This window comes from Lonchura striata, chromosome 12 (genome assembly GCF_046129695.1).
Source record: "Lonchura striata isolate bLonStr1 chromosome 12, bLonStr1.mat, whole genome shotgun sequence".
In the NCBI taxonomy this organism is placed as follows: Eukaryota; Metazoa; Chordata; class Aves; order Passeriformes; family Estrildidae; genus Lonchura; species Lonchura striata.
Genome location: NC_134614.1, coordinates 15,587,240 through 15,614,943, shown reverse-complemented (window position 1 = coordinate 15,614,943; position 27,704 = coordinate 15,587,240). Strand labels below are relative to the sequence as shown.

The following is a 27,704-nucleotide window of genomic DNA, read 5'->3' as shown; positions in this document are numbered from 1 at the left end:
CGGGGCGGTGTCTCCGCGCCGCCGTGCCCGCCCCGCGCTGACGCAGCGCCCGCCGGGCCGGGCTGTTGCCGCGGTGACGGGGCCGGGCGGCCGCGGCGATGGCGGCGGCGGAGGCGCGGGCCGAGGGGCCGCCGCTGCCCGGCCCGCCGGGGGGCCGCCCGCGGCCCGTCTGCTCCCGCCCCTACTTCCTCGTCCTCATGGTCTTCGCGCACCTCTACGTCCTCAACGTCCTGGGGCTGCTGCTCTTCGTGCACCTCAGCGCCGGCGAGCCCGGCGGGCCGCCCGCCGCCCCGCCGCCGCCGCCGCCGCCGCCCGCCCGCGCCCTCCCGCGCCTCGAGGGCATCAAGGCAAGGCCGCGACCGGGGGCCGGGGCCGGGGCCGTGAGCGCCGGGCGCTGACCGCTGCTCTCCCCGCAGGTGGGCCACACGCAGCGGGTGGAGCTGGTGCCCGGCAGGGCCCACGCTGTGCGCACCCTCAGCCTCAAGCCGCTGCTGTTCGGTGAGTACCGGGAGCGCGGTGGGTGTCCGCCCTGACGGCGGGGCGGGGGGTGTGCGTGTCTGTCTGTCTGACACCGCCGCTGTCTCACACCCACTCGGGGGAAAACGACTCCCCGCGTCTTGGCATCACCTCCCTGCGCTGCTGTTCCTTGGGGCTGCGTTCAAAGGAGCGTGGTATCGCTTAAGGTATGTTGATGCAAAATTCGCAGAGGTTACGTGTTCTGCATGGCCCACTTAGAAGAATTTGGAAGATTAACCGTTCCAGGTTTTTCAGGTTTCTGTACAAAATTAGGGATAGACAGCAGATCGCTGGCAAGAGCCTTGAAGAAGCCGCTCAGTACCAGGAAAGGACAAACTTGTTAATAAATTATGAAAAAAACAATGTAGTATTGATGCTTCAACACTGAGAAAATGAGTGACAGGAGAATTGATAGATTTAAATTTTTCCACCATTTTGTGTCCTGTTCTAGATTTACCTCTATTTTTGGCTTCTCTGATACACAACCACACAATATGTGCCTTTCAGATATTTTTAAATCTTCCTTACCTTTCTGTGATGCTTTGCTGTCACTGGTCAAGTCTCACTAATTGAACTCTGTGTTCTGGAAAGCCACTGACAATATACTAAATCATTTGAGGGGAAGGAGTCAATCATTACAAAATTCCTACTATTGCAAAGTCAGAGAAAACCTGTTGTTCTGGAAAGATAGCATAAAGAATCAGATGCCTTCTCATTTATAAATAGAGGGATTTTTTTCTGATTCCACATAGATCATATACACTAAAAACCTCACCATTAAATTCTTAGTGGATTTCTGTCTGACATTCACTAAACAAACACACTAACCTGGAGCTGATAACCCCACAGCATCACAAAACTGGTGTCATTACCAGAACCGCTGCCTGAGGCAATTGCTTTGGTTTTCACTGGGAAAACTCCTGTGTCCTCTTTCCCTGCCTTTCCAGTACCACTGAAGTGAAACAGTTGGTCCTGGCCTGCAAGGAAGGTGCTGAAGATGATAAAAGGCAGGTTTGTCCTGGCAGCAGTAATCCTGCAATTTTTAGCTTCTTGTTCTAGCACCTCCATTGGTTTTGAGGGAAGCTTTGCACCATGAGGATGCCATCAGAGACAGTGACAGACATTCACCATTTGAGATGCCACGAGTCTGTTCTCCTTTGTTCTCTGATAAGGAGTCCCTTATTTAGAAACTACAAGTTGCAAGACAAGTCTTATCTCCTGGATGAACCTGCCAGGAGCCAGCTCTGACTTTAGAAGACTTCCAGAGACTTCTCTATGCAAGCAGTACCAATTCATTGCATCTTTGTTGCTTAAATTAGTGGAGGTGTGTATTTAACTTGGTTGTATTTGGTAAATATAGAAGCCCTTAGCAAAGTTTCTGGGGATTTAAGATGTAGTGCTGCAGCATACAAGAGCCAGTTTATGGAAACAGTGCCTGATCTATCATCTTTGCTCTCAGCAGAGCAGGCTGCAGTGGGACCACAGGAGCAGACACTCATGAATGATTTAATGTGTTCTCTGCTTCAGAGCATGGGCCGGGCACTGTAGGTTTGGTTTTTAGTTGTGGGCAAGTCACATCTGCATGGAACGCAAGCGTATTTTATGGAGCTATGAAAAAATTCCTGCCCTATTTTTCCCCCCTCTGGCTACAAGACATCATTTCTAAAGCTTGTAAATCAGACCATCTGTGCAGTTTTCAGTTGGGAAACACTAGTAATCAAATAGCCCTACTAATGAAAAACAAATCAGACAAAGCCTTTTCAACCTTCAGAGCTTTTATGTGTTTTGTTTTCCAAACGCAGTCTGTTCAGAAGATACTGCCATTGCAGGGACCACCTGACAGCAGATTCAGTGGATTGGGCAGCAGTTTCTAAGACAAGACAGTGGAGAGGAATAAAAATAGGAAATTTGGCTGTGTTTTTCTTCTGAGCCTCAGGGAAGAGAAGTAAGCACCGCTCAAATGTCAGGCCGCAGCTGAATTGCAGTGAGTGTCTGAGCGCTGTTCCAACCCACACCAGTGTGAGGGGGAGCCCGCAGCGTGGGCTGCTGGTGTGCCTTGTGAACACGGGGAGGCAATGTGGCTCCGGCAGAGCCCTGTGGCTCCGGCAGAACCCTGTGGCTCCAGCAGAGCCCTGTGGCTCCGGCAGAGCCCTGTGGCTCCAGCAGACCGGCTGTCTCTGCACGGCCAACGCTGCAGGCGTCACCAGCAAGGCAGAAAGCATTCCTCCCAAAGGCTGGTTTTTAACGCTTCTTTTGGTTTTTTATTTCAGCCACAGGTTTTAACCAATATAGAAAACTTTCCACGGACAGTGCATTGTTAGGCGGTAGAAATCCGACTTGTTTCCTCATTTGGGGATTTGCCGTTTTCTGCTCTGTGGTCTGGAGCACAGTGTGTGCCCCTGCAGGGAGTCACAGTCCTGCTTGAGTGAGATAGTGTGCTGCAGAGAACCTGGTGAGACTGAGTTTTCCAGTATTTTCTATCTTCCTTATGTACAGGTGGAAGGCCAGGCAGCTGTGGAAGGTTTCTCCCCTGCTCCCATATCAAAACTACAATATCCTACTGTGCTGGGGCTGAGCAAAGCTGCTGTTCACACCAAAGCAGAGCCTTGAACGGCTGATATCTCACTCACACTCTGCTTTTCTTAAGGTTCTTGTGATATCCTCTGTTACCAGAATCTTCTGATCCACACTGAATTTCTGATTGAAAAGTAGTTTTTTCCCTGTTATGTAGAAACCCTCAGCTATCTTCTCTGTGCCTGTCCTGCTTGAGAATGGCTGTTTCCTTTTGCTGTCTGGATGCTCGTCAACTCTCAGTGCAGGAAGCTGAAGGGACAGCCTGACTCAAGAGCAGAGTTCAGCATTCAGTTTGTAAGGGGCTGGGCATAGCTGAAGCAGGTTCCTCTCCATGTTAATTTACCTCAGACTGTTCAAGAGTAAAGTATTTGCTCCATTACACAAAAAGTATCTCTTCACAGTCAGGGAGACTTTCATGTAATCTGTGGACAGGAAGCAAGTAGGCACTTGGACAGCATCAATGTAACAGGGTCAAATAATGAATCTGAAACACAGCTCTGATAATGAGAACTAGACAGAACTGTTATTAAAGGTTTCTTCTAGTTTGTCCTCACCTGCACCATTTCATTGTCATGTTGGATCCTACGCAAAGCTGAACATAGCATGTCCTGGATCTACAGAGCAGTGTGAGAGGAACATGTTAAACCTGCATCCTTAAGCTCTGTCTTGGTAAAACAGGGATCTGTAGTGAAGCCCTATCTGTGCACTATGACTGCTTCAAATCACCTAGAAATATCACTGTACATCTCCAAAACACCACCTGCCAGGGAAAGGAGTTTTCTAGCCATAGGAAAGGGAGCAGTTTCTTATTGCTGGAATTGAGATTTTTCAGACCTTCTATCCCACCTGTTCAGGGCAGCGGTGATGTTTCCACCTGCGCACTGCTTGGTGCAGGTTCCTGTTCCTCTTCTGCCAGGCATAGGCCTTGTTCACCACCACTTTGTCACTCTGTACTTCACCACTTACAACGAAGACCCCTGCCTGAGTGCCTCGCATGATGTTGTGGGCACAGGTGGCATCTATGTCCAACCACTGCTGGAGCCTGGCAGGGATTTCAGTTCTGAGGAGTGGCCCATGCTTCAGCACCTCCACTTTGGATGGGTCCAGGTCGAAGTCCGAGATGGTGGTGGTGGTGTTCCTCCTCAGGATTCGGATTTTCACTGCTGCAGGGGTTGGAAAAAGAGCTGTGAGTTCTGTTTACTCTTCATAGCTCTCTCCTACGTCAAGACATAGAAACAGCCCAAGGCTTCTCTGCTGTCTCTGTAATGTGGGGAAGTATCTGACCAAGCTTTTGCAGCTGCAGTGAACTTGTAAAAGTTCTCATTTGAGGTTAGTTTCCAGTACTGAGCACTGTTCTTAGAATCACAGAATTACTTAGGTTGGAAAGTACCTCAAAGATCAAGTTCAACCACTGACCCAGCACTGCCCAGTTCACCACTAAACCATGTCCTCAAGTGCCACAACCACATGTCTCAAATACCTTCAGTGGTGGTGACTCAAGCCCTTCCCTGGGCAGCCTGTTCCAGTGCTTGATAATTCTTTTGGTGAAAAAATTTTTCCTATTACCCAATCTGAACCTCTCATTGCAGCTTGAAGCCATTTCCTCTTGTTCTTGTTACGTGGGAGAAAAGGCCTTCTTCTCAATCCATTTCCCTTCTAAGAGGGGCAAAGATGTATTAGTACCACTGCAGAAACCCTGGAGGAATCATGGGCACAAGCAAGCAGATGCATCAGTGTCCTGGTCTTATGCAAATTACTTGACTTTACTCTAAGTGGGGATTTCAGAAAGTGACATGACTGACAGCTGCTCGGGATTTGTAACATTTTTTATTGAAAAATACCTTTATTTTTCTATGTGTGTGCCTGAATTCAGGACAGCATCTTGAAAAATTCCTGCCATCTGATTGAGCCGCACTAGTACTGCTGCTTGCTTGGGCTAGGACAGAGATAGTCACAATACTAGAACAACACTATTAAAGTTTGAAATAGCTGGCATGGAATTTGCTAAAGATTCTTATAGACATTGATTGAAATGTTTGTCTGAAAGGGAAAACCAGAGTACATCTTGTTTTTAGCACTCACAGGCCAAAACCAAACCAGAGCCCACAGAAATAAATCAGGTCTTCACTTTCAGCGCTGCCCAGAGCTGGGTCCTCCTGCTACCTTACAGGTAAGGTGGAAACTGAAAATCCCTGAGATCTGCTGTGAAAGTTGCAGTTTCTCCTAGTCAGTGTGTTATGGCAAAGCTGTTTTCTGTCCATGCCACTGCTTGGCTGTTGGAGACAATGGTGGCAGTTAAGAGGAAGAGGAATGTACTCACCAAAATCATTTGCACAGAGGCTTTCCAGGATCTCCCTGGCAGTGCTGGCCTCCTCAAGCTCACAGTCCTTGCAGCTGGCTCGGGGCACTGCTGCAAGAGAAATCAGGTTATAACACCCTTGTCAAGCTTCACCAGAAAAGGCACAATGAAATGTTGAGATCTGCAAGTGGTGGCTTGCTGTTTCTTAGTGATGCTTCTTCCTGAGCTACCCAGGCCCTGGAGAGGTACCTCAGACAGGCAAGGTGGGAAATGTTAGATTCTCCTTCCTGTGAAGGCAGACACTGCTTGTCGTGCTTTGTTCAGGCTTGTGTGTGTTGCTGCATGTTAAAGCAGCGGTGAAAATGCTTAACGAAGATCTCCTAATTTGGATGAAACAGCAAAACCAGTGGTATGGCCAGACTCCATCCAGTGATGCTGAAATGATGTTGAAATGTCTGTTCTCCCCTTAACTGCTCTTGAATCTCCCCCAGTGTTCATCAGTATCTGGGTGTTAATTGAGTCCTTCAGACAGACTTTTTTCCAGTGTAACTCATGTCTGCAGAGGCTCATGTCCCTTCATGTTGTTCCTAATGTTTACAGAGAAGGCTTGCAAAACATTTCTTTTTGCATGTTTTTAAGCCCTAGACACAGCTGAAAGATCTGAGCTGCTGCTCCATAGCTCCACTGGAAGCACATCTCATGCTGGGAGTCTGCACTCCATGAGCTCTCCCACTGTGCCTGGGCTGGAGGCTTTGCAGCCTTTCCTCCCCCTGCCCCAACCCCTGCGGGGTCTGATGGCACCCAGGGAGCTAATGAATACAGCAGAGAGAGGAACAAGCCACAGCAAATGTTATGCTAATTTTCTATACACGGTTCCCAGAAAGAACAAGACTAGAATTTGGGGTTTTTTTTGGTTTTTTTGTTTTTTAAATACAGCTTAAACCCAGAAATATGCAGAATAGAAACAAGTCATAGGATCATCCTTTTGAGCTTTCAGTGTTATATATGGAAAAATGCATTAAGAAAAAAACCTCTTACTTCTCCTGCTTGAGGAATTTTCATCCATGGAGACTGCTGCAATGCACAGTTCATGATCTGCAGGGAACTTGTTGCAGTTGAGGATTTCGGGCCAGGGATAGCCGTAACAAGCCATGACGGGCGCACAGCTTCTCTTGACGGCTTCGCAGAGGCTGCGGCAGGGATAGATGAGCCTGGGGAGGGGATGGGTGTTCAGTGCCTCCGTGTGCCTGCCAGGAGGCTGAGAGTCGAGCCCTAACACCGCTGCTGCTGCACGGGGCTGTGTTGAAGGGTTAGCAGGCAGTTTGGGGACTTTTCTTTGAACATTCATGTCCAGGAAGCAAACAAGGAATTTCTGAGGACAGGAGGGATGAGGCAAGCTGCCAGAAGCCTTTCACCTTAAGGATCTTCTCTAGTTGTGCAAAAGCTACTTACCTTTACAGGTGCCTGCCAAATTTCCTTAGCAGCTCTGTATTTTGAAAACTGCACCTCAAAACTGGGGATTTCTTTTGCTGCTGGAGCAGCTGGGAAACTGAGAAACCATGTGTTCGGGGCAGGAGCTGGGGTGAGGGGCTGCACAGGAGGTGGGAGGTGAAGCTGGTGTGTGCCAGCAGCTACTGCAGTGTATGAGGAGCTGGCCAGGGCATGTGGCAGCAGTGCCTGGGGTGAGAGAGCAGAAGAACTCCAAGGAGGAGTTCTTCTGCTCCTGTGATGTGAAATGCTCATGTTTTGCTTTCAGAGGGATGTTCCCTGCTGAGTAATCCAATTTTCCCTTGCCGAGAGCAGTAGCACTGCTTCCTGGGGGCTGCACAGATCACACCCAATGCATTTTCTCTCAGGAGGCACACGGAGTTGTGCTCCTGAGGGGAGTTAACTGTTACAGCTGAAATAACTCATAAAAGCATCTTACCTGTCCAAACAGATCGGTGCAAAGAGGGAGCAGAGGAAAATCCTAGCGTCTGGGTGGCACTCCCTGGCTAGCAAGGGCAGCCAGCTGGAAGACTGCTGGATGACTTCTGTCATGGTCTCGTGCTCCAGCAGGTTGGGAATCCTCATCTCAGAGTAGCCGATATCGTAGCACAGGGCCATGCGGTGTGGGATGGGCATGCAGCTGGAGGATCTCCTCAGGTAGCTGGCCCAGGCACCTGGAGAGCCCCAGAGCAGCAGGCGTGCCACGAGACCCAGGAGCCACGGGCCACCCAACCTCGAGGGGTGCCTGCGAGGGGACGTGACCATGCTTGGAGCAAGTGAACCAACAGCACACCCCCGGACTGAGCTGCTCCTGACTGTGGAATGCCTTTTATAGCCTACGAACCACCTCTTTGTCAATCCATCCTCATTAAGTGCGGCCCTTTCAGAGCCCTCATGGGGAAGACAATGCTCCAATTTTCATTTGCCAGCGGCCCCGATTGTTTGTATTTTAGCAGGGGTTTGGCTTAGATCAGCAGGTGTGGAAATGAGGGCAGTTGGGGAGGGGTGAATGACTTGGCCCATGTGTCTTGGGGCTCTTTCAGCCAAGATTGAATCTCTGTTTGACACCAGTGCTCCAACCCATCCCCTTTCTCTTGCTCCAGGATTAGTCATTATTTCATAAACCGTAATGTTTTCCTCTCTTTTGTTTTTTGTAAAAGTAATCAAGTGTTGCTTAAAGTCAATTAGGAGGCATTTGTTTAGCTGGATCTATTGTTGAGCAGGCAGGGAGATAGGATGGTCTCACAGCCAGCCACAAGTTAACTGTTTAGGAGAGCTGGGGGCAGAGAGGAACTAATTTGCAGCTGTGGAGCCAAGTTGTTTGCAGACAGGATTGGTAGCACTCAGCTGGAAACCCCCTCACCTTGCAACCTGCATGACCACACACTTTCCAGTTAACAGAATTCCTACTCCATTCTGAAATCCCCTTACTACCGCTGAAGAATGGAATTGTCCTTCCTCCAGCATGTAATTAAGGTTCCATAAACCATCATTATTGTAGCCCAGTTTGGGGAACTGGAAGTACTGGGGGCGTTGGTTGCCAGTGCACGTGGTTCATTTGGACCTGGTGCTGTGCCATGAGGTTCAAACTGGTTAGTAGAAGCTCCAGCTCTGAAGCATCCTCTGGCACAAGGACCCTGTGCTGCCTGTGGCAGAAATTGTTTTCTTGGAGTGTGTTATGGATACAGCTGGCTGCATTGTGTTTCTGGGGCTTCCCAGGAACAGCTCATTTTCTACAGGGCTGGTTCTGGTCTGTGCTTAGCAGGAAGCCAACTGCTTATTGACAGCTTGAGCCAATAGGGTTGATTTCAGGTCATGAAAGTAATTAATTTTTTCCCTCCATTTGAGGATTGCTGCTGTAGTTGATTTATAACATGTCCTTGGCACATACCTGCAGGACCTCTAGTGATCTGCAATTTGGAGAGCAGGACCTTGGGTCTAGGAGCACTTAACCTGTCCTGCATTGGTGTTTTTTCTCCCCTTTTCAAAAATCACAGCAGCTGGTAACAAGGTCACCATAGCTGTGACAGACACCAGCCAGGAGGATCCTCTGAACCTCCTGGGCCACAGTGTAACTGCTCTGGAATGGGACCTTGCTAGTGCTGTCCAAGTGTGTCCAGTGTACCATGCAGCTAGAAGTCTCCTAGCCTCATGGTCATCAGTGGATTTCTCTGCACTTTCATTTGCTTGGGATTGTGAAATTGCCTGATTGCTGCTGGGTTTGTGCTGCAAAGGAAAGCTGGAGATACCTGGATATGGAACCTGGCATGTGCAGTATTTTCCTCTTTAACATTGCATTTGAAGACCCATTTTTAGTGGGGAATCAAGAGAATGAGTGGGAGTAAGTTAGAATTTTTCTCCTTTCTGTTTGAGTTTCATAATAGAGCACTATGCCATGCTCCCCTGAAAGGGGTTTGGTTTTGTACAAAGTGCCATCCACTCCACATGAGAGCAAGGAAGTCTGAAACCCTGGCCATCACCACTGCCCACTGTAATGATTCTTGAACTCCCTTCCGGTAAAGCAACAGTTCCCAGACTGTGATCCACATGGCACCTTTGAAATGGTAATATGCAGTGATATGCACGTGTTTGTTCACTCCTTTGTCCATTGTGGTATCTGTGAGAGAGTTTAAGGGCTTGACCCCAGGATCCAAACATTTAGGAACTGCTGCTATAAAAATACCTACCTCCAGCAGCTCAGGTGTGTGGTGTATGCTCTTTGAGAGCCCTTCTGGTAGAAGGGTGGATGTTTTTGAATGTCCCAAACTTAGTTCCTAAATTTTCTCCCTACCTATTTTGATTTTTTTTCCTGAGACTCCTGCTACCAGCATGGGATCCCACTGTAACAGTTCCTCAGTCTCTGTTCCTGCTCACACTTTTGCTGCAGAAATCCCTGATTTCCTGACAGAGGAGGAGTGCAAGCTCATTGTCCATCTGGCAAAGCTGAAGGGACTACAGAAGAGCCAGATCCTACCAACAGAGGACTATGAGGAAGCCATGGAAATGATCGAAATCAGCCAGATGGACATTTTCAATCTGCTGGATCACAATCAGGATGGGCAGCTGCAGCTCAAAGAGGTAGAGTGTGGGACAGACTGGGGAAGGTTTGCTGGAGACCCTCTGGCACATCCCCTCATCAGGTGCTTTCTTGGTTGCTCATGTGCTTGAGTGGGGCCAGACTCCAGGATATACCAATCACAATTTGCTTAATTTTATGCCTCAGAATTTGTGCTGGCCTTCATGATGGAAGTTTCTGGGCAATGTGCAGCAGTTGTCATGCTATTGGGAGGCAGCAACAGTCCTTGGCAGGACATGTGTGTTTTGAATATGATGGATAAAATGTTCCTGTGCTGTGGGTTATTGCCTCTTGCTGTGTGTCCTGGGAAGTGAGTTTGTCACGTAGGCCCTGCTTTGTGCAGCTTGTGGGGACCTTAGTGTGTGAATTTACAAGCCCCAGCAAAGCCACCACTATTGATGAGACGAGGGGAATAATAAGCCCCTTGTCCACAGCTCTTCAGCACCCTTGCCCTGTATGGCAGGGTGCATCAGGGCAAGTACTGACAGTTCAAGCATGTCCCTCGTCAGGCTCCCATTTCAGGTGAAACTGGGACTCTGAACCATCCTGTGCACCATGAGTGCTGTGGAGTATGGGGAGCTGTGCCACTGACAGCCCAGGGCAAAGCTCCTTTCTCTGGAAGTCAGAGCCTGTTGAGAGCTGTTTAGGCTTCTGCATCTCTCTGTACATGTTGAAGGGAAGAATTCTGTTGCAAGCCCTTACCTTGGACAAGTAAAAGCATTCATTCATCAATATCAATATTATCATCAATAGCTTTACTTTCCCTTCAAGAGAAAACTGTGCTTTCATATGCCATGACCTAAACTGGAAATAACAGCACTCATCAGCAACACTCTGTGTGTGTGGCTGCCAGATGATTCTCACTGCAATCATCTTTCTGCAGAGAAGTGCTGATGCTTGTGTGGCTGATGTGCTGTGGAGGAGATCCCACCAGACCTCATGCAGGGATTCTCAGGAGTGCAAGAAACCAGTGCTTTTTTTTGATCCATTTATGAATTTCAGGTGTTGACCCATACTCGGCTTGGGAATGGCAGGTGGATGACCCCTGAGAACATCCGGGAGATGTACACAGCGGTCAAAGCTGATCCTGATGGGAATGGTAAGAGCAGCTCCATGGGAATCCCTTCACCCTCAGCACCTTGGATGCCTTGCACAGCCATATGGGGGAGAGCAAGAGCTATGTCCCTGCCCAGGCCTTCTTCTCTAGCTGAATTTTTTGAAGGGAAGTAGCACTGCCCTAGACATCTTCTCAGGGAAGGGAAGTAAACGCAGGGTAAACCTCTTACTGCAGCGTTCCTGCTACTACATCACCAATCTAGCAGCTAACTGGTCCCACTGCCTGGGCTTGGAACTTGCTGGAGCAGGACCAGACCACAGCTCTGCACTCCCTTTCCCCTGTCGGACCTGCCTTGGTTCATGCCCTGCTGTAACAGGATCTTGGGATCTTCTGACTACAGAGCACTTGTTACCTGGGATGCAGGTGTACGGACACACATTGCATGCCCCTCCGTTTCCAGGGAAACTTTTGCAGCAGGCCAAGAAGCTCGTGTCACTGTGAGGGGAGAGTGGAATGAGTGGAGGTGGGGGTGATCTTGTCTGTCAGCCTTTGGCGCTGACCCCCGTCTCTGCCACTGCAGCCTCTCTGTATTCCATGAGGCCACTTCTGCCCCTCCTGCCCCGGTCTCCCAAGGGCTCCTGCTGGTCCGGACATACACTCTAACCTCTGCTGCTCTAATTAGAGTGGCCTCAATTAAGCAACACTCCATTTCCTAATCAAATTAAGTCTCTTCCAGTGACCTGGCATTGAGAGCTGCCCAGGAGGAGCTGCTTTGGAGTTGAAGCAGTAGCAGTGTGAATGCATAAATATCCGGAGGGCACCCTGTGCAACTCTCCTCCAGGCTGGTGGCATTCTTGGCAGGGGTATGACTGAGTCCTCAGTGGCTTTTCCACCGTTCTGGACATTAACAAATGAAAGTCTCTGTCTTGCAGCCTGTTAAAGGGCTGTTGGCAAGACCTTGTTTCCAGAGTGCTGCTTCCCTCTGTTGTTAGATTGGTACATGACACTGAGAGACCAGGTCACAACCTGGATGTGGCACTGCGTCATCAAAGACTGTGGGGAGTAAGGGGAAGTGTGGACAGAGACACTAGGAATAATAACAATGGATCATTTGGTCATGACCTGAGGACATAGCACCTGAGGAACTGTCCCTGGCTGACCCTTGTGGCTGGTTCTTCCTCCTGCCAGGGAGTGCTCGTGCCCAGGGAGCAGAGCTGGCACCCAGCAGCACTGGGTTTGCTGCCTGAGTGAGCTCCTCTTCCAGCCCATGGTGTGTGCAGGGCAGCCTAGGGCAGTGCCCTGCATGCTGCTATCAGGGACCTGTGCAAGGCTTCCCTTCTCCAGAAAGAGGAAAAACAAATGTGAGGATTTTCCTGAAGCTGACTGAGGCAAGAGTCCACTCCTTGCCGATTCCAGTTGAGTGCAAACAAGAAATACCTGTTTTAGGAGAAACTGTTTTATACCTCTTGTTTTTCTGTTATTTCTATTTACGCAAGACCATACTGTCATGTATTCCTCATTTATGTTTTGCAGTTACACAAATGCATGAGAATGTACTGCTTGTTTTGGGTTTGGCTTTTTCTTAATTACCTTGCAAGGTCATATAGAAGATGTGGTCTGAAGCCGTGCTCTGTCCTTAAACATGTTGATTTAAATATCTACAAAGCCTCAAGACATTGAGTGGCACAGACTTTCTTGTGCATATCAGAACTGTAGTGTCTATTTCTCTCTTTTGATATATCGATTTGTGTGTTTCAGGAGCTTCTTAAAGTTTAAAATGGTGTTTTGTTTGTCCCAGTTCTGACCCTGCACAATTCACTTTGGCAGGTTGCTCTGTGTCCTCTGCTGCAGGTGAGAGCATTGCAGGAGTCCATGATCATGGGCAGAAGGGGCGCTGCCTGTGGTGTGGTGGACACAGTGGACCCTGCCTGGGGTCTGTGTGAGGAAGGCAGTTTCTGCAGTGCCCTCAGCTGGTGTTTCTCTGAGTACAGGATGCAAGAACTATTACCTGCACCAGAGTGAGGTGGCTTTTCTCTGTTCCCATAGGTGTGCTAAGTTTGGAGGAGTTCAAGCAGTTGAATATCCGTGATTTCCACAAGTACATGGGAAACCAGAAAGTGAAGATGAGTGACTTGGTGCGCAACAGCCAGCACACCTGGCTGTACCAGGGCGAGGGGGCACACCAGGTCATGAGAGCCATTCGGCAAAGGTAAGGGCCAGGCAGCTGAGGGGAGGTTGGGTTTGGTAGGCACAAGCATCACCTGTGTGCTGGGAGAGGCAGTGGCTGACTTGCTAATATTCACACTTCCTAGTTGTGAAAAGTCCTTGGGGAATAAAGAGCAATGAACACATATACAAAATGGAGAGAGGAGGTTTTCATTAGAAGAAGAATTTGCATTGTCCTGTGGAAAGGGAAAAAGAAAAATCGAGCCTTTCAGCATCTCCATTCACTTTTGGGAACAGCCCTATAAAACCAGGAAGATTTGGCAGTATATGAAATCATTCATTCTAATTAGTAACTGAGCTTACTGGGAGAAACTGCCTGTTTCCAATGCTGTCTGGGTGCCAGCAGTTACTGTCATTTGCTTTAGTTACTCATGCATTTCACTGAATTTTGTCTTTGCTGTTCAGAGCTGACTTTTTAAAAAGCACAACTTCACCTTAAATTAATCAACTTAGTTTAATCTTCCAAGCACACATATTGTAGGGCAGCTCATGGCAGATGGGAAAACCTTTCACCTTTCCCTTCATCTCAGATTTGGTACTGGGAGGATCTGAAACCCAGCATGAAAGCCAAATCATGTAGTGAGTTTCAGATAATTGGCTGGAGACTCGCTTGTTCTTGTGATGCTGGTCCTCACCCAGAACGTGGGTGGGTAAAATCTGTCCTGAGGCCTGAAAAACAGCTGTTGGCCACTCCTTTTCTTCAGTGGGAAAATGGGGTCACATATTGCCTTGATTAGAGCAAACTGTGGCTGCCACCTTCTCTGTGCCAGCTAGCCAGCACACACAGGCATCAGCATTCCACTTGCACGCTCTGCAGCTCTGCAGTTGGCCACTCTCAGGAGGAGGTGAAGACACAGCACTGAAGGAGGCTGTTAATCCTGCCTGGGACCAGGCAGCGCCTGCAGGGGCTTTGCTGTCCTGCCCAGGTGCCACATTCTCCTTGCACCTGCCCCAAGGGCTTCACCGGTCCAGATTCTCAGAGCTCTGAGTGTTCTTTGGCAGGTCTCAAGACGTACCTGCTTGCCTTGGGGATGATCTCAGATGTAGCAGTGGAAAAATCCCAGAGCAGGAGGGCTCCGGTCTCCTTGATCACTTCCAGTGCCCCTCTGCCCTGGGGGAGGCTGCTGAAAAGGCAACAGGGAAAGGTGAGTTAGGTGACAAGACTGTTCCTAGAGCTAGTCTCTCGTTCACTCTCAGCAGGGGTCCTGTGCTTTACTAACTGTCCCTGAGGTCTGTAGGTGGTGTGCAGGAGTCCAGAGAAGTGATGAGATGGCACATGAAGGCTCCAGGGACATGCACAGAAGGGATCTTGCTGAGCAAGCAAAGTCTTCCAGAGAGCAGTCCTGCTAGAGATGCTTTCTTCAGTTTTGTTTTGATTTTTTTTTAACCTTGAGGAGGGTTTTCTGAGCCGATGGTGATGGTCCAACAGATGAGTGAGGACCTGGTTGTCTCTTGGCATGCTCGCTGCAGCCCATCCGTCTCTCCGGTCTTTTGGGGAAGGGGGTTCTCTTTCTCTGGGTTTATTCACTGCTTGGGAGTAGTGGCTGACAAGGGTGAGGGTGGCTTCCCACTCACCTGCTCTGCTCTTCCCCAGGGTAATGCGCCTCACTCGCTTGCCCCCCGAGATCGTGGAGCACAGCGAGCCCCTCCAGGTTGTGCGGTACGACCAAGGAGGGCACTACCACGCCCACATGGACAGCGGCCCCGTGTTCCCTGAGACTGCCTGCAGCCACACGAAGCTTGTTGCCAATGAAAGTGCTCCCTTTGAGACCTCCTGCCGGTAAGCTCTGCCCGGAACACATTAGACTAGGAGTGTGAAGAGCCATTTCGCCTCACCTCATCTTGCCTGGGACTCAGTGCTCAGGCTGTGGGCTCACAATCCAGCTCAGGACATCACAGACGTGAAGGGGTTTTAAAGGGGAGGTGGGCAAATCCTGTGGGTCCACACAAGGAAGGCAGAGTGGGGGGTCTGCCCCTGCAGAGCCTACAGGCACACTCATTACTCTGGGTAGGGTTTTCTTTGTTGTCCTTGTGTTACTCTTGGAGGAAAGCTGATGGTGTAAATCATGTGCCATGTGACATCTTGGAAGAGCCCCTTTATTTATGGTGGAGTGACAGGGCATGGGGACCCCTTGTATATCTCCTCCTGCTCCAGATGTGTCTCCTGACAGTCTCTGTCTTGCAGGTATGTGACCGTGCTGTTCTACCTGAACAATGTGACTGGGGGAGGTGAAACAGTCTTTCCTATCGCTGATAACAGGACTTACGAAGAGATGGTAAATGAACCTCACCTATGTGTTACCCCTGGGGATTCTGAGTCCCTCTTTGAATGTCTTTATTCACTGTGCCTGCAGAAGGGGTCTGGTGTATTAGGTTGGTGTACATTAGCATTTGGAGCTCTTGACAGCTGTGCTCTGACAGCTCGGCTCTCCCTGCTCAGAGGTGTGAGGTGTCAGGCAAAGTGTTAACAAATGGCAGCTGCTCAGAAACAGGTTATGAACCTCCTGGGGCCGAAACTGGCTGCTCCAGGTGGGTTATGAAGGCTCCTGCATCAACTTTATGCCAACCTGTGGAGCACTCAGGCGAGGGTGAGGAGCAGGGGAAACCCAGTGCATGTGCCTTGTTCCAGCCCTGTTTGTGACATCTTCCCTATGGTTTCTCTCCAGTCTTTGATCCAGAACGACATTGACCTGCGAGATACTCGGAAAAATTGTGACAAGGGCAATTTGCGGGTGAAACCTCAGCAAGGCACTGCTGTCTTCTGGTACAACTACCTGTCAGATGGAGAAGGTACAGGCTCACTTCAAAACTGGGCTCTTGGGAGTGGTGGTACTGCAGTAGGTGACAGCCATCATCTCCTTGCTGCAGCTGGGAGCTCAAAGAACAACCAAAACAAGGGTGGTAGCTGCCTGCTAGTGGGAACTGTAGAGTCTTTTTGTCAACAGCTGAGTAGGAGCTTCCTGACTCTGAAAGGCCTTTGTTTACAGGCAGTAGGTCAGTGGCTCCTGATGTCTTTGGGGGACAGGACTAGCTAGCAAACAAAGACCTTGGCTGCACTCATCATCACCAGCTGCCTTCCATCCCACTGTGCAAGCTGAAACTTCTGCTGGAACTGGGTCTGCAATTCAAAATGTGTCACTGATGTGGTGTTGCCCAAAGGGGTGGGGAGGGGAGGTAGACAAAGGCATGGCCATCAGCTCTGCAGCATGAGGACACATGAGCCACCCCATGCCACACTTGGGGCCAATGCCTGCTTTGTAGCTCAGCCACAGCCCTGTGTTGTGTCCTCGGGGCTGTTTTTGTCATGAAGCGCAGTGCGGTTTTCCCTGACAGGCTGGGAATTAACATGAATCTTCAAAGCTGCTGGTGAGTATGGCTCCAGAGGGTTTCCATGGCAGATTTTGAGCTTTGGTGGGAGAAAAGAGTGTAGCGTCTCTAGTCCCCTGAGAACAGCCCGTTCCCCTGTCTAGAAAATCCACAGAGGAAGTCACAAGACCAGTGTTTGGACTCTTGGGTGATAATACCAAGAACTCTCACTCTCCTGTTAGAAGAGCCCCGTTTTGTTTTTATGGGCAATTTTTTCCTAAATGGAAAGTGGCTGCTGATGCAAGTGTGCCACAGAAAAACAATAGGATCATTGTAAACAGGTTATCTAGAACTGCTGAAATGCAATCTCTAGAATGGCTGCAAGCCTCTGGCTTCCACAGGCCTTCTAGTGGCAGTACCCATCTCTTCTGTGCTAGCCTTCCTTTTTTAAAAAGAGCTGAGAAAAACAGGCTGTGATCTGGATTGTGAGAGCCAGTTGTGCTGAGCAGAGATGGAGGCAGTGGGCATTTTGCACTCAGGGAGCCTGCCCTGATGAACTCCTTGTAGGCACTAGGGTGAGATGGCACTAAGATGGAAGGTTGCCAGGAAAAGTAACTGCTGGGAGATGTATCTGAGCTCAAATCCAAGCAGGTAGTGCAGGCAGGAGAGATGGCATTGGTGTTCGCTGGCCATGTGTCCCTCTGTGGTCCCAGCTGTGCCTGCCCTCCTATGCCACCGTCTAACGGGGCTCTGCTCCACAGGCTGGGTGGGGGAGCTGGACGACTTCGCTCTGCACGGGGGCTGCCTGGTCACCCAAGGCACCAAGTGGATCGCCAACAACTGGATCAACGTGGACCCCAACCGGCGGCGGCAGCAGCAGTTCCAGCAGGAGATGGAGCGCTTGGCGGGGTCAGAGGCGGGGGCCGGAGCCCCGGGCGAGTGGACAGTGGACAAGGCGTACAGCGGGGTGCACCTGGAGCTGTAGCGCCGGGACTGCCGCCTTGGCGCACGTGTCCTTTTCCCGCGCGGGCCGGGCGCGCGGCGGGGCCGCGTCGCGCGCCAATAAAGCGTGGAGACACGGGCGCCGCGTCCGCGTGCTCGGGGCGGGGCCGGGCAGGGGGCAGGGGGCGGGGCGGCGGCACGTGGGACTCGGCCAATGAGCGCCGGGGGGCAGCGGCGGGGCCGGCGTGGCTAAGATGGAGTCGGTAGCTCTGGTGGCGCCGGTGACAGCGCTGGAGTTCGTGGGGGACGCGCTGCTGGCGGGTGAGCGCTGGGACCGGATCGGGGGGGGGGCGGCGGGGCCGGCGGCGGCGGCTGACGCGGTGTCCCGCAGGTACAGGCCCGGAGGTGGTGGCGTTCCGGCTGAGCGGCGGCGGGCCGGCGGCGGCGGCGGGCCGGCGGAGCGTGCTGCGTGAGGCCAGCGTGCAGGGGCTGCGGGCCGAGCCGGGGCCCGGGCCGGCGGCGCGAGTAGCGGTGTTCGGTGGGCGCTGGCTGGCGGTGCTGACGGTGCGGCGCGGCGGAGCGGGCGGCGGGCCGCTGCTGGCGGCGTGCGGCGGCGGGGCCGCGCGCGAGCTGCGGGCGCGGGTGTGGGAGGCGCGCTGGGCGGCGGGCCGGCGGCTGGCGCTGGCGCTGGGCGGCGGGACCGTGGCGCTCTACGAGTGGTGGGGCGGCGGGCGCTGGCTGCGGCAGGCGAGCTGTGGCGGGGCCGGGGCGCTGCGCTGCGCCGCGCTGGCGGGGGTCAGCTGGGGGCGGCTGGCGCTGGCGGCCGGCACGGCGACGGGGGACGTGGTGGTGTGGCGGGCGGCGGCGGCAAAGGCCCCGCAGCGTCAGCTGCGCGGGCACCAGGGCGCGGTGCTGGCGCTCTGCTACGCGGCGTCGCGGGGTCTGCTCGCCTCCGCCTCCGAAGACCGCAGCGTGCGGCTCTGGGCCGTGGGCGAGTTGGGCGGCGGGGACGGGGCCGGCGCCTGCCTGCTGGTGTGCTACGGGCACGGGGGGCGAGTGGCCGCCGTGGTGCTGCGGGGGCCGCTCCCGGTCAGCGCCGGGGAGGACGGCGCCTGCCTGGAGTGGGGCGGCGGCGGCGGCGTGCGGCGGGCGCGGCGCGGGCACCGCGGGGCCCTGCGCGCCCTGGCCCTGCGCCCCGCTGGCGGCCGCATGGCCACGGGCGGCGACGACGGCGGCGTCCGACTCTGGCAGCCCCGGCGGGAGGCCGCGGAGGCGGTCCCCGCCGTTGCAGCGCTGGGGTCCCCGGAGCGTCCGCGGGCCGTGCTGCTAGTGGGGCCGCGGCGGGTGCTGGTGCTGGGCGAGGCGGGCGGGCTGGCGACATTCGAGGTGGCTCAGGGGCGCTGGACGCCGGTGCTGCACCCCGCCGCCAGCGGACCCCGCGCCCTGCTGGCGGCTACCCCGCTGCACGGATGGGACGAGACGCTCTGCGCCGTGGCCGGCGGCGATGGGCGCCTTCTCCTTTTCGCCTTGAGCCGCCCCGGAGCCGCCGCCAAGCTCACGCTGTTCGAGGGGGCCGTGCACGGGCTGAGCTGGGCCCCCCGTCCCGGGCTGTCCCCCAACACCGCTGCTGCTCTCTTGGCCTCCGGTCCTGGCGGGGAGATGCTCTGGTTGGATGTCACCCACCGCCCCGGACAGGCACCCTGGGTGCAGCTCATGGGTCGGTACCTGCTGCCCCCCTGCAAGCAGCGCTGGCACACCTGTGCCACGTTCTTGCCCCAGAAAGGGCTCCTGGTCTGTGGGGACCGCCGGGGCTCCCTCCTCCTCTTCTCTTGCAGCAGCTCCTTGGAGCGGGCTGCAGAAAGCACCGACATTGTCAATGGTGCCATTGACCCCGTTGTTGAAGACTCCAGCAGTGAGTTGGAGCCCTTTTGCTTGTTGCACAAAGAGGCTCTTCCTCTTGAGTCTCCACTGTCAGTGCTCTTTGGACTCCACGGGAAGACAGGAGTTACCTCGGTGACCATCCACAGGGGCTACATTTACAGCACAGGCCGGGATGGTGTCTACCACCAGCTCCGCCTGCGGGACCAGCAGCTGGAGGTCCTGCAGAAGCACAGGCCCTGCAAAGGGCTGCAGTGGATTGAGGAGCTGCAATTCACCTCGGATGGGGACCTGCTTGTGCTGGGCTTTCACGCTGACAACTTCGTGGTGTGGAGCAGCAGGACTGGCGAGAACATCCACTGCATCCCTTGCGGGGGCGGGCACCGCTCCTGGAGCTACTGCAGCAGCCCCTTGGCTGAGGTGTTTGCCTTTATCAAGTCTGGGGATGTGATGCTGCACCACCGTGAGGCCGAGCCCTGCGAGCAGCAGGTGCTGCTGGCATCCCTGCACGGGCGGGAGATCACCTGCGTGCGGCGCCTGGGGGCCGTGGAGGTGCCTGGCCGTGCCACTGTTAATGTGTTTGTCACCGGCAGTGAGGACACCACGATCTGTGTCCTGGTGCTCAGTGAGAACTCTCGGGCAGCTGTGCCCCTTGCCCGCCTCAGTGACCACATTTCCAGTGTGAGGACGTTGGCATTTGCCATGGGACCTGGAGATGAGAGCTTTGGTGATGAGGGCTTGTCTGCCCTGCTCTTCTCTGCAGGCGGCCGTGCACAGATTGAGTGCTACAGGCTGCTGTGCACCGGGGACACAGCGACTGAGAGTGCTGTGGCCTGCCAGGTCATCCACGTGGCTTCCCACCGGCTGGACAAGCACTGGGAGCACAAGAAGAACAGGCACAAGCTTGTTAAGATGGACCCAGAGACAAGGTGATGATCAGGGACTGCCCAAGGCAGAATTAGGAGTGATCACAGTATGGGAGGGTGTTGGGAACTGCACAGGCCTCCACTGGAATACCTGCTCTGTACAGCTGCAGTTTCAGCTGAGGCAGAGAGGGCCAGCGTGGCTTCATTTGTGATTCCTGGCGTACAGTGCCCTGTGGGCTTCAAGGGGCTTTTGGTGTTAGGGAAAGGCTCAGGGCTACTCTCCTGGGCCACCCACCTCCGTGGGGCCACAGAGGTGTTGGTGAATATTGTGTCTTTGCTGTAGGTACATGTCCCTGTCAGTTGTGCCTGGGACGAGCACCAAGCAGTTGCCAACACCCTGGAAATTCCTGGCTGCTGCCTGCAGTGATGCATCAGTCCGGTGAGGAGCCATCATGGGGCCTGACAGGGAGAATGGAACCGGTGATGGCAGCAGAGCAGGCTCAAAACAAGAGGCTGCTGATATGGGACACGGCCTCCTCTGAACTGGCCATAAGACAGTGTGTGGTGGGAAATGGGGCAGTGGAGCCAGAAGCTCCTACTCTCCCACAGCCAACTGGCCTCTGCTCCATTACAGGATCTTTGGGCTGCTGGAGGCTGCTCGGAAGTTGGTGCTGGTGGCAGAGTCATTTCACCACCAGCGCTGTGTGCTGAAGGTGGAAGCGTTCCTGCACACATGGGCAGGAGGGGAGAGGTGAGCCCCGAATGCTGAGCTGCAGTTGATGGGCTCTGGGGAGAAATGTCTGTCCTTGCAGGGATGGCAGCTCAGCAGGCAGAGGGAAGGGACAAGTTAATCCCTGGGGGCTGTTCTGCCACTTCCACGGATATCAGTGGGGACCCTCAGGGCTGCAGCCAGAGACTCCCTCTACATTCCCTGTTCTAGGAGGCACCTCCTGTGCAGTGCAGCCACTGATGGCAGCATTGCCTTTTGGGACATCACCGGCCCCATCATGGATGCGGCAGATGCCCTGCACCAAGCAGAGGGAGAGATGCAGCCCTTGGGTGAGTGCTGCTGCCCCGCAGCTCTTCTGCTCCCTCTGACCAAGGTGAGCGTTGCTCTCCTGACCGAGCCTGTTTACCCAGGCCTGGGCGCCCCACTGGTCACCATCATGGCCCACAGCTGTGGCGTGAACAGCCTTCACATCCGTGAGACACCCGAGGGACAGTACCTGGTGGCCAGTGGCAGTGATGATGGCTCCATCCATGTCTGCCTGCTGGAGGTATCCCTGGACAGAGATGAGGCCATGGCAGGAACCTGCCTGCAGGTCCTGGAGCGGGTGTCCAGGCCCTGTGCCCACGCTGCCCACGTGACGGGCATCCGGGTGCTGCGGCCAGACCTGCTGCTCTCTGCCTCAGTGGACCAGCGCCTGACGCTGTGGAACCGCAGCCCTAGCGAGCTGGTGCCCCTCAGCACCACCTTCTTCCATGTGCCTGACCTGGCTGAGCTGGACTGCTGGGAGGTGGTGGACGCCGGGGGTGAGCTGCGGTACTACTGCGTGCTCTCTGGGCAGGGCCTGGAGATGCTGTGCGGCACAGCCTCCTCCAAACCTCCTCCACAAGAGGCTCCTCAGTAATGGGGCAGGTGTGTGACACATCCAGGTCCTTGCCTGCATTTGGAAGGCACCCTGCACTTGGGCTTTGCCCATTGCTGTGGCCCCTGCCTTTAGGCACATGCCATGGTTGTGGTGCTCGAGGCCAGTGGTCTCTGGGAAGAAGGCAGATGGGATCCCTCCTGGACAAGCCTGGGCCTTCCCCGTGCAGTAAGGAAGTGGGGCTGTTAATCCCCGCTGCCCAAAAGCAGCTCTTCCTCTGCAAGGTGTGAAGGACCCATGTCAGCTTTCCAGTCTTGTCATCAGAGAAGAACCTTGCTTGGGTGGGCACTGAGGACATGGCGCAGCCCTGGGCGCTTGAGAGCAGCAGAAGGCCAGGAAGAGTCAGGGACGGGTTGTGACATGTGGGCTGCAGCCTTGTGTGTCCACGGACAGCACTTTTTGACAGTCCTGACCCTGCAGTGGTGAGGATGGTGCTGAAATGCACAGGGACACTGATCATCCACAGCAGCACTCTGTAGCATGGGGGTGTTGCTGGGCTGCCCACAAATACCACCCCAATCAGGCCAAGTGGGTTTTTCCTGCATAGCAGCAGACCCAGGATAGACAACCCGAAGGAAGGAAGGAAGGAAGGAAGGAAGGAAGGAAGGAAGGAAGGAAGGAAGGAAGGAAGGAAGGAAGGAAGGACAAACAAACCTGAGGTCAGACACACAGAGGGTTTGTCCAGCAACAAGTGTATTGAACCCCAGTACTGGGGCCTGGCTCAGAGCCCAGCAGGAGTCTGGAGCCTCAGGAGCTCCCTGCCAGCACGGAGCACCTTTCAATAAAGTTTTGAGAGAAGTGAAGTTGGCATTTGTCTTTGTGGTGACTGGTCCCTGCTGCCACCTCCCCAGCACTCCCAGCTCAGCTTCTGGGGTGCCACAGGAGCCCTCTGCCCTTCTGCTGGTGTGGATGTGGAGGGCTATCCATGTCCCACACTAGACACAGCTACACACAGTACAGACCAATCCCCAAACACCATGGACCATGGGAAGGGAAGCACCTCCATGGGGCTGAATTGTGCCTTGCCTGCCACCAGAGCAGCCCCTGTCTTGCCAAGACAATGTGCCCTGTTCTGCCCCAACATGTGGTGTGTAGGTGACTGTCACACCATGGTACAGCTCTTCAGGGGTGGCTCAGATCTGGCTGAGGGGAGGGAGGTGTAGGGTTGCCAGTGCGCTGTGGAACACGTCCCTCACTGCTCCCAGCAGCTGGAGGCGAGCAAACATCTGGTCAAAGAGATGAGGGAACGGCTCCTGCAGGGAGAATGGCAGCTTGGGACTGGTGGCCAAACTGACCCTCTACAAGGCTGGCCTGCAGGCACTGCTGCCTGTGCATCACTGGAGGATGGGACAGGGGACCATCACATTCCTGGCACCATTCCCCCCAAGAGCACTGCAGGGCCACAATGCTGCAGCTTGGACACCTAACTCACCCCCAGGACATGCACTCGGTTGTAGTAGGAGCTGAAATCCATGCTGAGCTGGATCAGGAACTTGCACACCTACAAAGCAGAGACATTCTCATGGCACAGTGAATTCTGGCTGGTCTTGGGCCCTTGCCCACCTCAAGCACAGCAGGAACTGCCCGTGAGCATTGCCATCTATTCTCTCTGCACTGTCCCTGTGTTGCTCACTGATGGGCAGCACCTGCTGGCATGGAGCTTTGCCCTGGGCTGGGACTGGTGGAGCAGCATCCATGGATGCTGTGGCACATGGCACTTACTGCCTCTGTGTTGGCAGTGATCCGGATCCCCTTGGAGGACATGGGCAGCTGTGCTGCCTGCTGCAGGACTTCAGGGAAGGGCAGGAGATAGTTGAAGAGGAGGAGCCATTCACCCTGCGAAGGCATTACATGTCTAAGTATCAGGTTCTCCTGGGCCAGTAGCATCCATCACCAGAGCTGAGGATGCACAGATCCCCCCCATTCCTCATCTCAGCACTCACCTCTTCTCGGAGGCAGGAGAAATTCAGTTCAGATACTGGTGGCAGAGGTGGATATGTGCCTGGAAAGCAAGGAGACTGTTGTGCCCAAAGAAGCCCCTGTGGCTCCAGAAGTTGCTGTCAGGGGAGGGTGGTGGAGCTGGTGCTCACCCTGCTCCACAGCCCGCTGGAAGGTTTTGAAGAGTGTGGCCAGTCGGGCACAGTTGTACATCACAAAGGCACCACTCTTTGTTCCCTTTGTGGAGATGCTGTTGTTCTCCAGGTCCAGGATGATCTGAGGGCAGGGAGAAGTCACAGTCCAGGCTGCTCAGCAAAGATCCACTCTGCTCTTCTGACAACCTGCCAGCCCTGGCTCCATGCAAGCCGCTGTCCTACCTGACTCCGGTGAGCAGTGCTCAGCATCTCAAACCTGATGGCAGCCACTGTCAGAGTATCAATCACCTCTGTCCAGGCCTCATCTGTGGAGAATGTAGGTGCCATCATGCACAGCTTGCTCCATTCCCATGTACTGATATCCCTAGCACCCAGGCAGGACACCCCTGCCAGGACCAGGTAGTGGCTGAGGACCACCACACCGCTGGCCTTGGCTCCCACCAGGGGTTGCTCTGTGCCAGTGCCCTGGATGTTCTGATGCCTTCCCAAAGCAAGGGCAACACCTGGCTTGATCCTGGAAGGGAGAAGGAGCACCCTGCAGGTGCAGCCCCCCTGCCTGTGGACTCATGGGAGCAATGAAGTGGGATGGAGCAGCATCCATGCGTGGGGCCCCAGCTCTCACCTTGTGCAAGCTCCCCATACTTCATCACGGAGGCTTCATACATCTGGCGCTTCCGGAGCCTGGGAGAAACACAGAGCCACCTGCTGTGGGCTGAGCTGGCCCACAGGGAGCCTTAGCAGGAGAGAAAGCAGCAGGTGCCTTGCACGCCAACTTACTGGAAGTACTGGTCTGCCCCAATGGGTGATGAGGGGTTGGTCACCTTCACTGGCCCACAGACAAGGTGTTTCTGAAAGACAGAGAGGCTGAGGCTAGGAACTGAGTGAAATCCAGCCCTGTTCTAAACCTAGTCATGAGCCAAGGATGGATGCTGGGAGCCACACTGATCAGGGTCAGAGGTTGCTCTTGCTCACCTGCAAAGCTGTGTGGGCTCCTTGATCCAAAATCCTCCAGAGCACATCCAGCTGCTGCTGCTGGAATTCCTCCTCACAGTTCACCACATGCACGATGCTGCAGCAACTGCTCTGGCCTTTGGCCTGCAGCAGAGCACAACAGGGAGCTCAAACCTATTGCCTGGCAGAAAGGAAGGACACTTGGGAAGCAAGAGGCAAGCAGTACTGTGGGGTCACTCACTGGGCACTGCAGAACAGCTTCCTGCAGCTCAGCCAAGGCCCGCAGTGTCCTCTCTGTCACTAAAAGAAGGAGGGACACAAAATGGGACATGGAGTTCTCCACCTCCACCACTGGGTCTGCCCCAGGCTCAAACCAGACTGAAGGGGAACAGGAAGTGAAAGCCATTTGTATCCACCACCCCACCTCATTTTTGTTAAAAACACTTGAAAGGAAACAGGCCTATTTGCACCCATTCTAGCCCCGCTGCCACACCCGAGCTGTTGTACATGCGAAGCTCACCGAGAAGCACATCTAGATTGGGGTCGTAGCCCAACAAGCCCTGCTGCTCCACGAAGCTCTTCAGGTGCACCTTAAAGATGACACCCTCGGCTGTGCCCGGCCCCTGCTCACAGGCTGCGGCACAGGGGCACCGGCCCAGCACCGCCTTCAAGGCCGAGACGGCATCAGTGAGGGACGAGCCAGCGGAGCCGGAGGGCCAGGAGACGCGGAGCTGCCGCAGGACGTTCCAGCTCCTCTCCTCGCTGAGCGCAGGGACCAGGCGGACGTGGACCCTGCGACAGAGGGCGAGGCAGGCGCTGGGAGCGGCGGGCCCCGCGGCGAGGGGCCGGGAAGGACGGGATAAAGGCACTCACCCCTGGGCGCGCAGCAGCTGGGCCAGGTGGTCGGCCAGCAGGACGGAGCGCAGGTGGCGGGGCCGCGGGGCGGCGGGGCCGCGCAGGGCCGGGCAGTGCAGCACCACGCAGCCCGCCCGCGCCCCCGCCGCGGGAGGCGCCGGGCCGGGCAGCGGCCCCAGCAGGCGCCGGAAGGCCTCGGGGCGCCGCACCTGCACCGCCAGCCCCGCCGGCGTCTGCCGGCACACCCGCAGCGGCAGCACCGCCGGGCCCCGCAGCGACGGCACCGCCGACACGGCCTCGGGGGGCACCTGCGGGCGGAGAGGAGTCCGGGCTGCACGGGCACAGGGCAGCGGCGCCCCCGGCCTCACCCAACAGCTCCCGCAAATCCCCGCTCCCGAGCCAGCCCTGCCCGCGCCGCCCCGGCCTACCTGCCCGCCGGGAAAGGCGGCGCTCAGCGCGGCCCGCGGCGCCAGGAAATCCCGGTGGCGCAGGTTGCGGGCGCCGCTCTCCTTCACCCAGAGCGCGGCGGGCCGCCCCAGGGCCCCGTTCAGCGCCCGCAGCGTCGCCGCCACCCCCGGGCGGTTCTCGGCCATCTCCTCGCCCATGGCGGCACCGGAGGTGACGTCACGCCTCGCCCAGGAGGCCGCCATGTCGCGTGCGGCGCGCGGCGCTCCCGGGCGGCCATCTTGGTCACGGGCGCGCGGCCGGGCAGGGCGGCCATCTTGGGGGCCGGCGCGGAGCCACCATGGTGGGTGTGGCGGGCAGCGGCGCCGCCATGGCGGGTGTGTCAGGGCAGCACCATAGGGCTGCAACCAGGCACCCCGAATGGCCCCAGAGGGTGTCAGTCCGCTCAGCCTCGCCCAGCGGGGCCATGGTGTCATCCTCAGGTGTGCAGGAGTGGAATCCCCGCTTCTCCAAAACTGGGGAGCCCAGACCTAAAACCCTCAGGAGCAGAGCAGGAGCCAGAGGCCGTGCCGGGGTCAGAGAGGGCTGGGCAGAACCGGCTGCCCGGGGCAGGGAGTGCAGCGCAGCCGTGGGCATGGCCCACCACCCTGAACTGTGGTGGGAAGGGAGCTTTGGATGGGCTGGAGTGTGTGAGGCAGGCCACAGCTGTGGGCATGGTGTCACTTGGCAGACCCTGGCTGGCCAGTCCAGCCTGTCCACCATGAGCCCCAGGGCTTGGCTGGACTCTGACACAATGGCTGAGGAACCGCAGCAGCAGCCATGTGCCTGGCATGGCACAGCGATGAGCAGCTGCAGGTGCACACCCTGCAATGTTCTCCATGCCTGTCCCAGTGGGCTGCTCTCCTGTCCAGCACATGAGCAGTGTCCCGCTTATCAGCCCCAGGAAGAAGGAAGTGGAAGCGATTAGATCACGCCATCGTGGTCTTGATTACATCTGCAGAGCTGAGCTGCTCCACAGCAACGGTTCGAGCACGGATCTGACAGAAAGCTCACACTGCTGGCCAGCTCCCTGACAAGTGGCTGCTGAACTGGGGACAGGGCAAGGGCCCAGCACACCCCCAGCCCCAGGGCACCAAGCCTGATTGACAGGGAGCAGGAAGCACCAAACCCCACCACAACACAGAGCTAGGGACGTCCCTTTCTACCGTGCCCTTCCTGCCCTCCCCGTTAAGGCAGATGGGGGGGGTGGGGGGAAAGGAAGGAGCTCTGCCCGCAGGGCCCAAACCGGTTCCTCCAGGGCTTGTGTGCATGGGGGAAAAGGGGGGGGAGCAAGGCGAGGGCAGATCCTGCTGCATGGGCTCTTCCAGGAATGCAACAACTGACTTTGGGGCTCCTCAGGCAGCTGTGGAGCCCCAGGGCTGCAGCCCACAGGCAGTGAGAATCTGCAGCCCCAGGGCTGGAGTGAGAACATGTCCCCTAGCCGTGCCTTGGTGGGGTGCTCCCTGCACCACCCACAGCCAAGA

At 55.2% G+C, this 27,704-nt stretch overlaps 4 protein-coding genes across 4 annotated transcripts; 2 read left to right on the top strand and 2 right to left on the bottom strand.

Moving 5' to 3' along the window:
- Positions 1-80: 80 nt before the first annotated feature.
- On the top strand, positions 81-17,624 carry P4HTM (prolyl 4-hydroxylase, transmembrane; the record flags this gene model as incomplete). Its single annotated transcript, XM_021530483.2, has 9 exons — positions 81-347; positions 417-498; positions 9,765-9,955; positions 10,956-11,052; positions 13,057-13,219; positions 14,831-15,016; positions 15,422-15,512; positions 15,903-16,026; positions 17,304-17,624. Coding segments are annotated over 9 exons (1,425 nt in total), but the record flags the coding sequence as incomplete, so codon positions are not given.
- Positions 2,324-7,642, bottom strand: LOC144247006 (secreted frizzled-related protein 5-like). Its single transcript, XM_077786205.1, has 7 exons — positions 7,317-7,642; positions 6,428-6,600; positions 5,411-5,500; positions 3,937-4,253; positions 3,645-3,704; positions 3,187-3,339; positions 2,324-2,386 (listed from the first exon to the last, which is right to left on the bottom strand). Exons 1-7 carry the CDS (start codon positions 7,640-7,642, stop codon positions 2,324-2,326), a joined length of 1,182 nt encoding a protein of 393 aa, XP_077642331.1.
- An 89-nt stretch (positions 17,625-17,713) lies between the features above and the next one.
- On the top strand, positions 17,714-22,680 carry WDR6 (WD repeat domain 6). Its single transcript, XM_031505983.2, has 6 exons — positions 17,714-17,805; positions 17,876-20,291; positions 20,572-20,667; positions 20,863-20,979; positions 21,169-21,287; positions 21,369-22,680. Exons 1-6 carry the CDS (start codon positions 17,739-17,741, stop codon positions 21,857-21,859), a joined length of 3,306 nt encoding a protein of 1,101 aa, XP_031361843.2. The 5' UTR covers positions 17,714-17,738; the 3' UTR covers positions 21,860-22,680.
- On the bottom strand, positions 22,551-26,384 carry DALRD3 (DALR anticodon binding domain containing 3). Its single transcript, XM_021531129.1, has 13 exons — positions 26,205-26,384; positions 25,795-26,084; positions 25,442-25,713; positions 25,163-25,221; positions 24,943-25,065; positions 24,748-24,818; positions 24,593-24,651; positions 24,193-24,275; positions 23,968-24,091; positions 23,821-23,879; positions 23,600-23,713; positions 23,310-23,378; positions 22,551-23,130 (listed from the first exon to the last, which is right to left on the bottom strand). The coding sequence occupies exons 1-13, from the start codon at positions 26,379-26,381 to the stop codon at positions 23,011-23,013; spliced, it is 1,620 nt and encodes a 539-aa protein (XP_021386804.1). The 5' UTR covers positions 26,382-26,384; the 3' UTR covers positions 22,551-23,010.
- Positions 26,385-27,704: the final 1,320 nt, after the last annotated feature.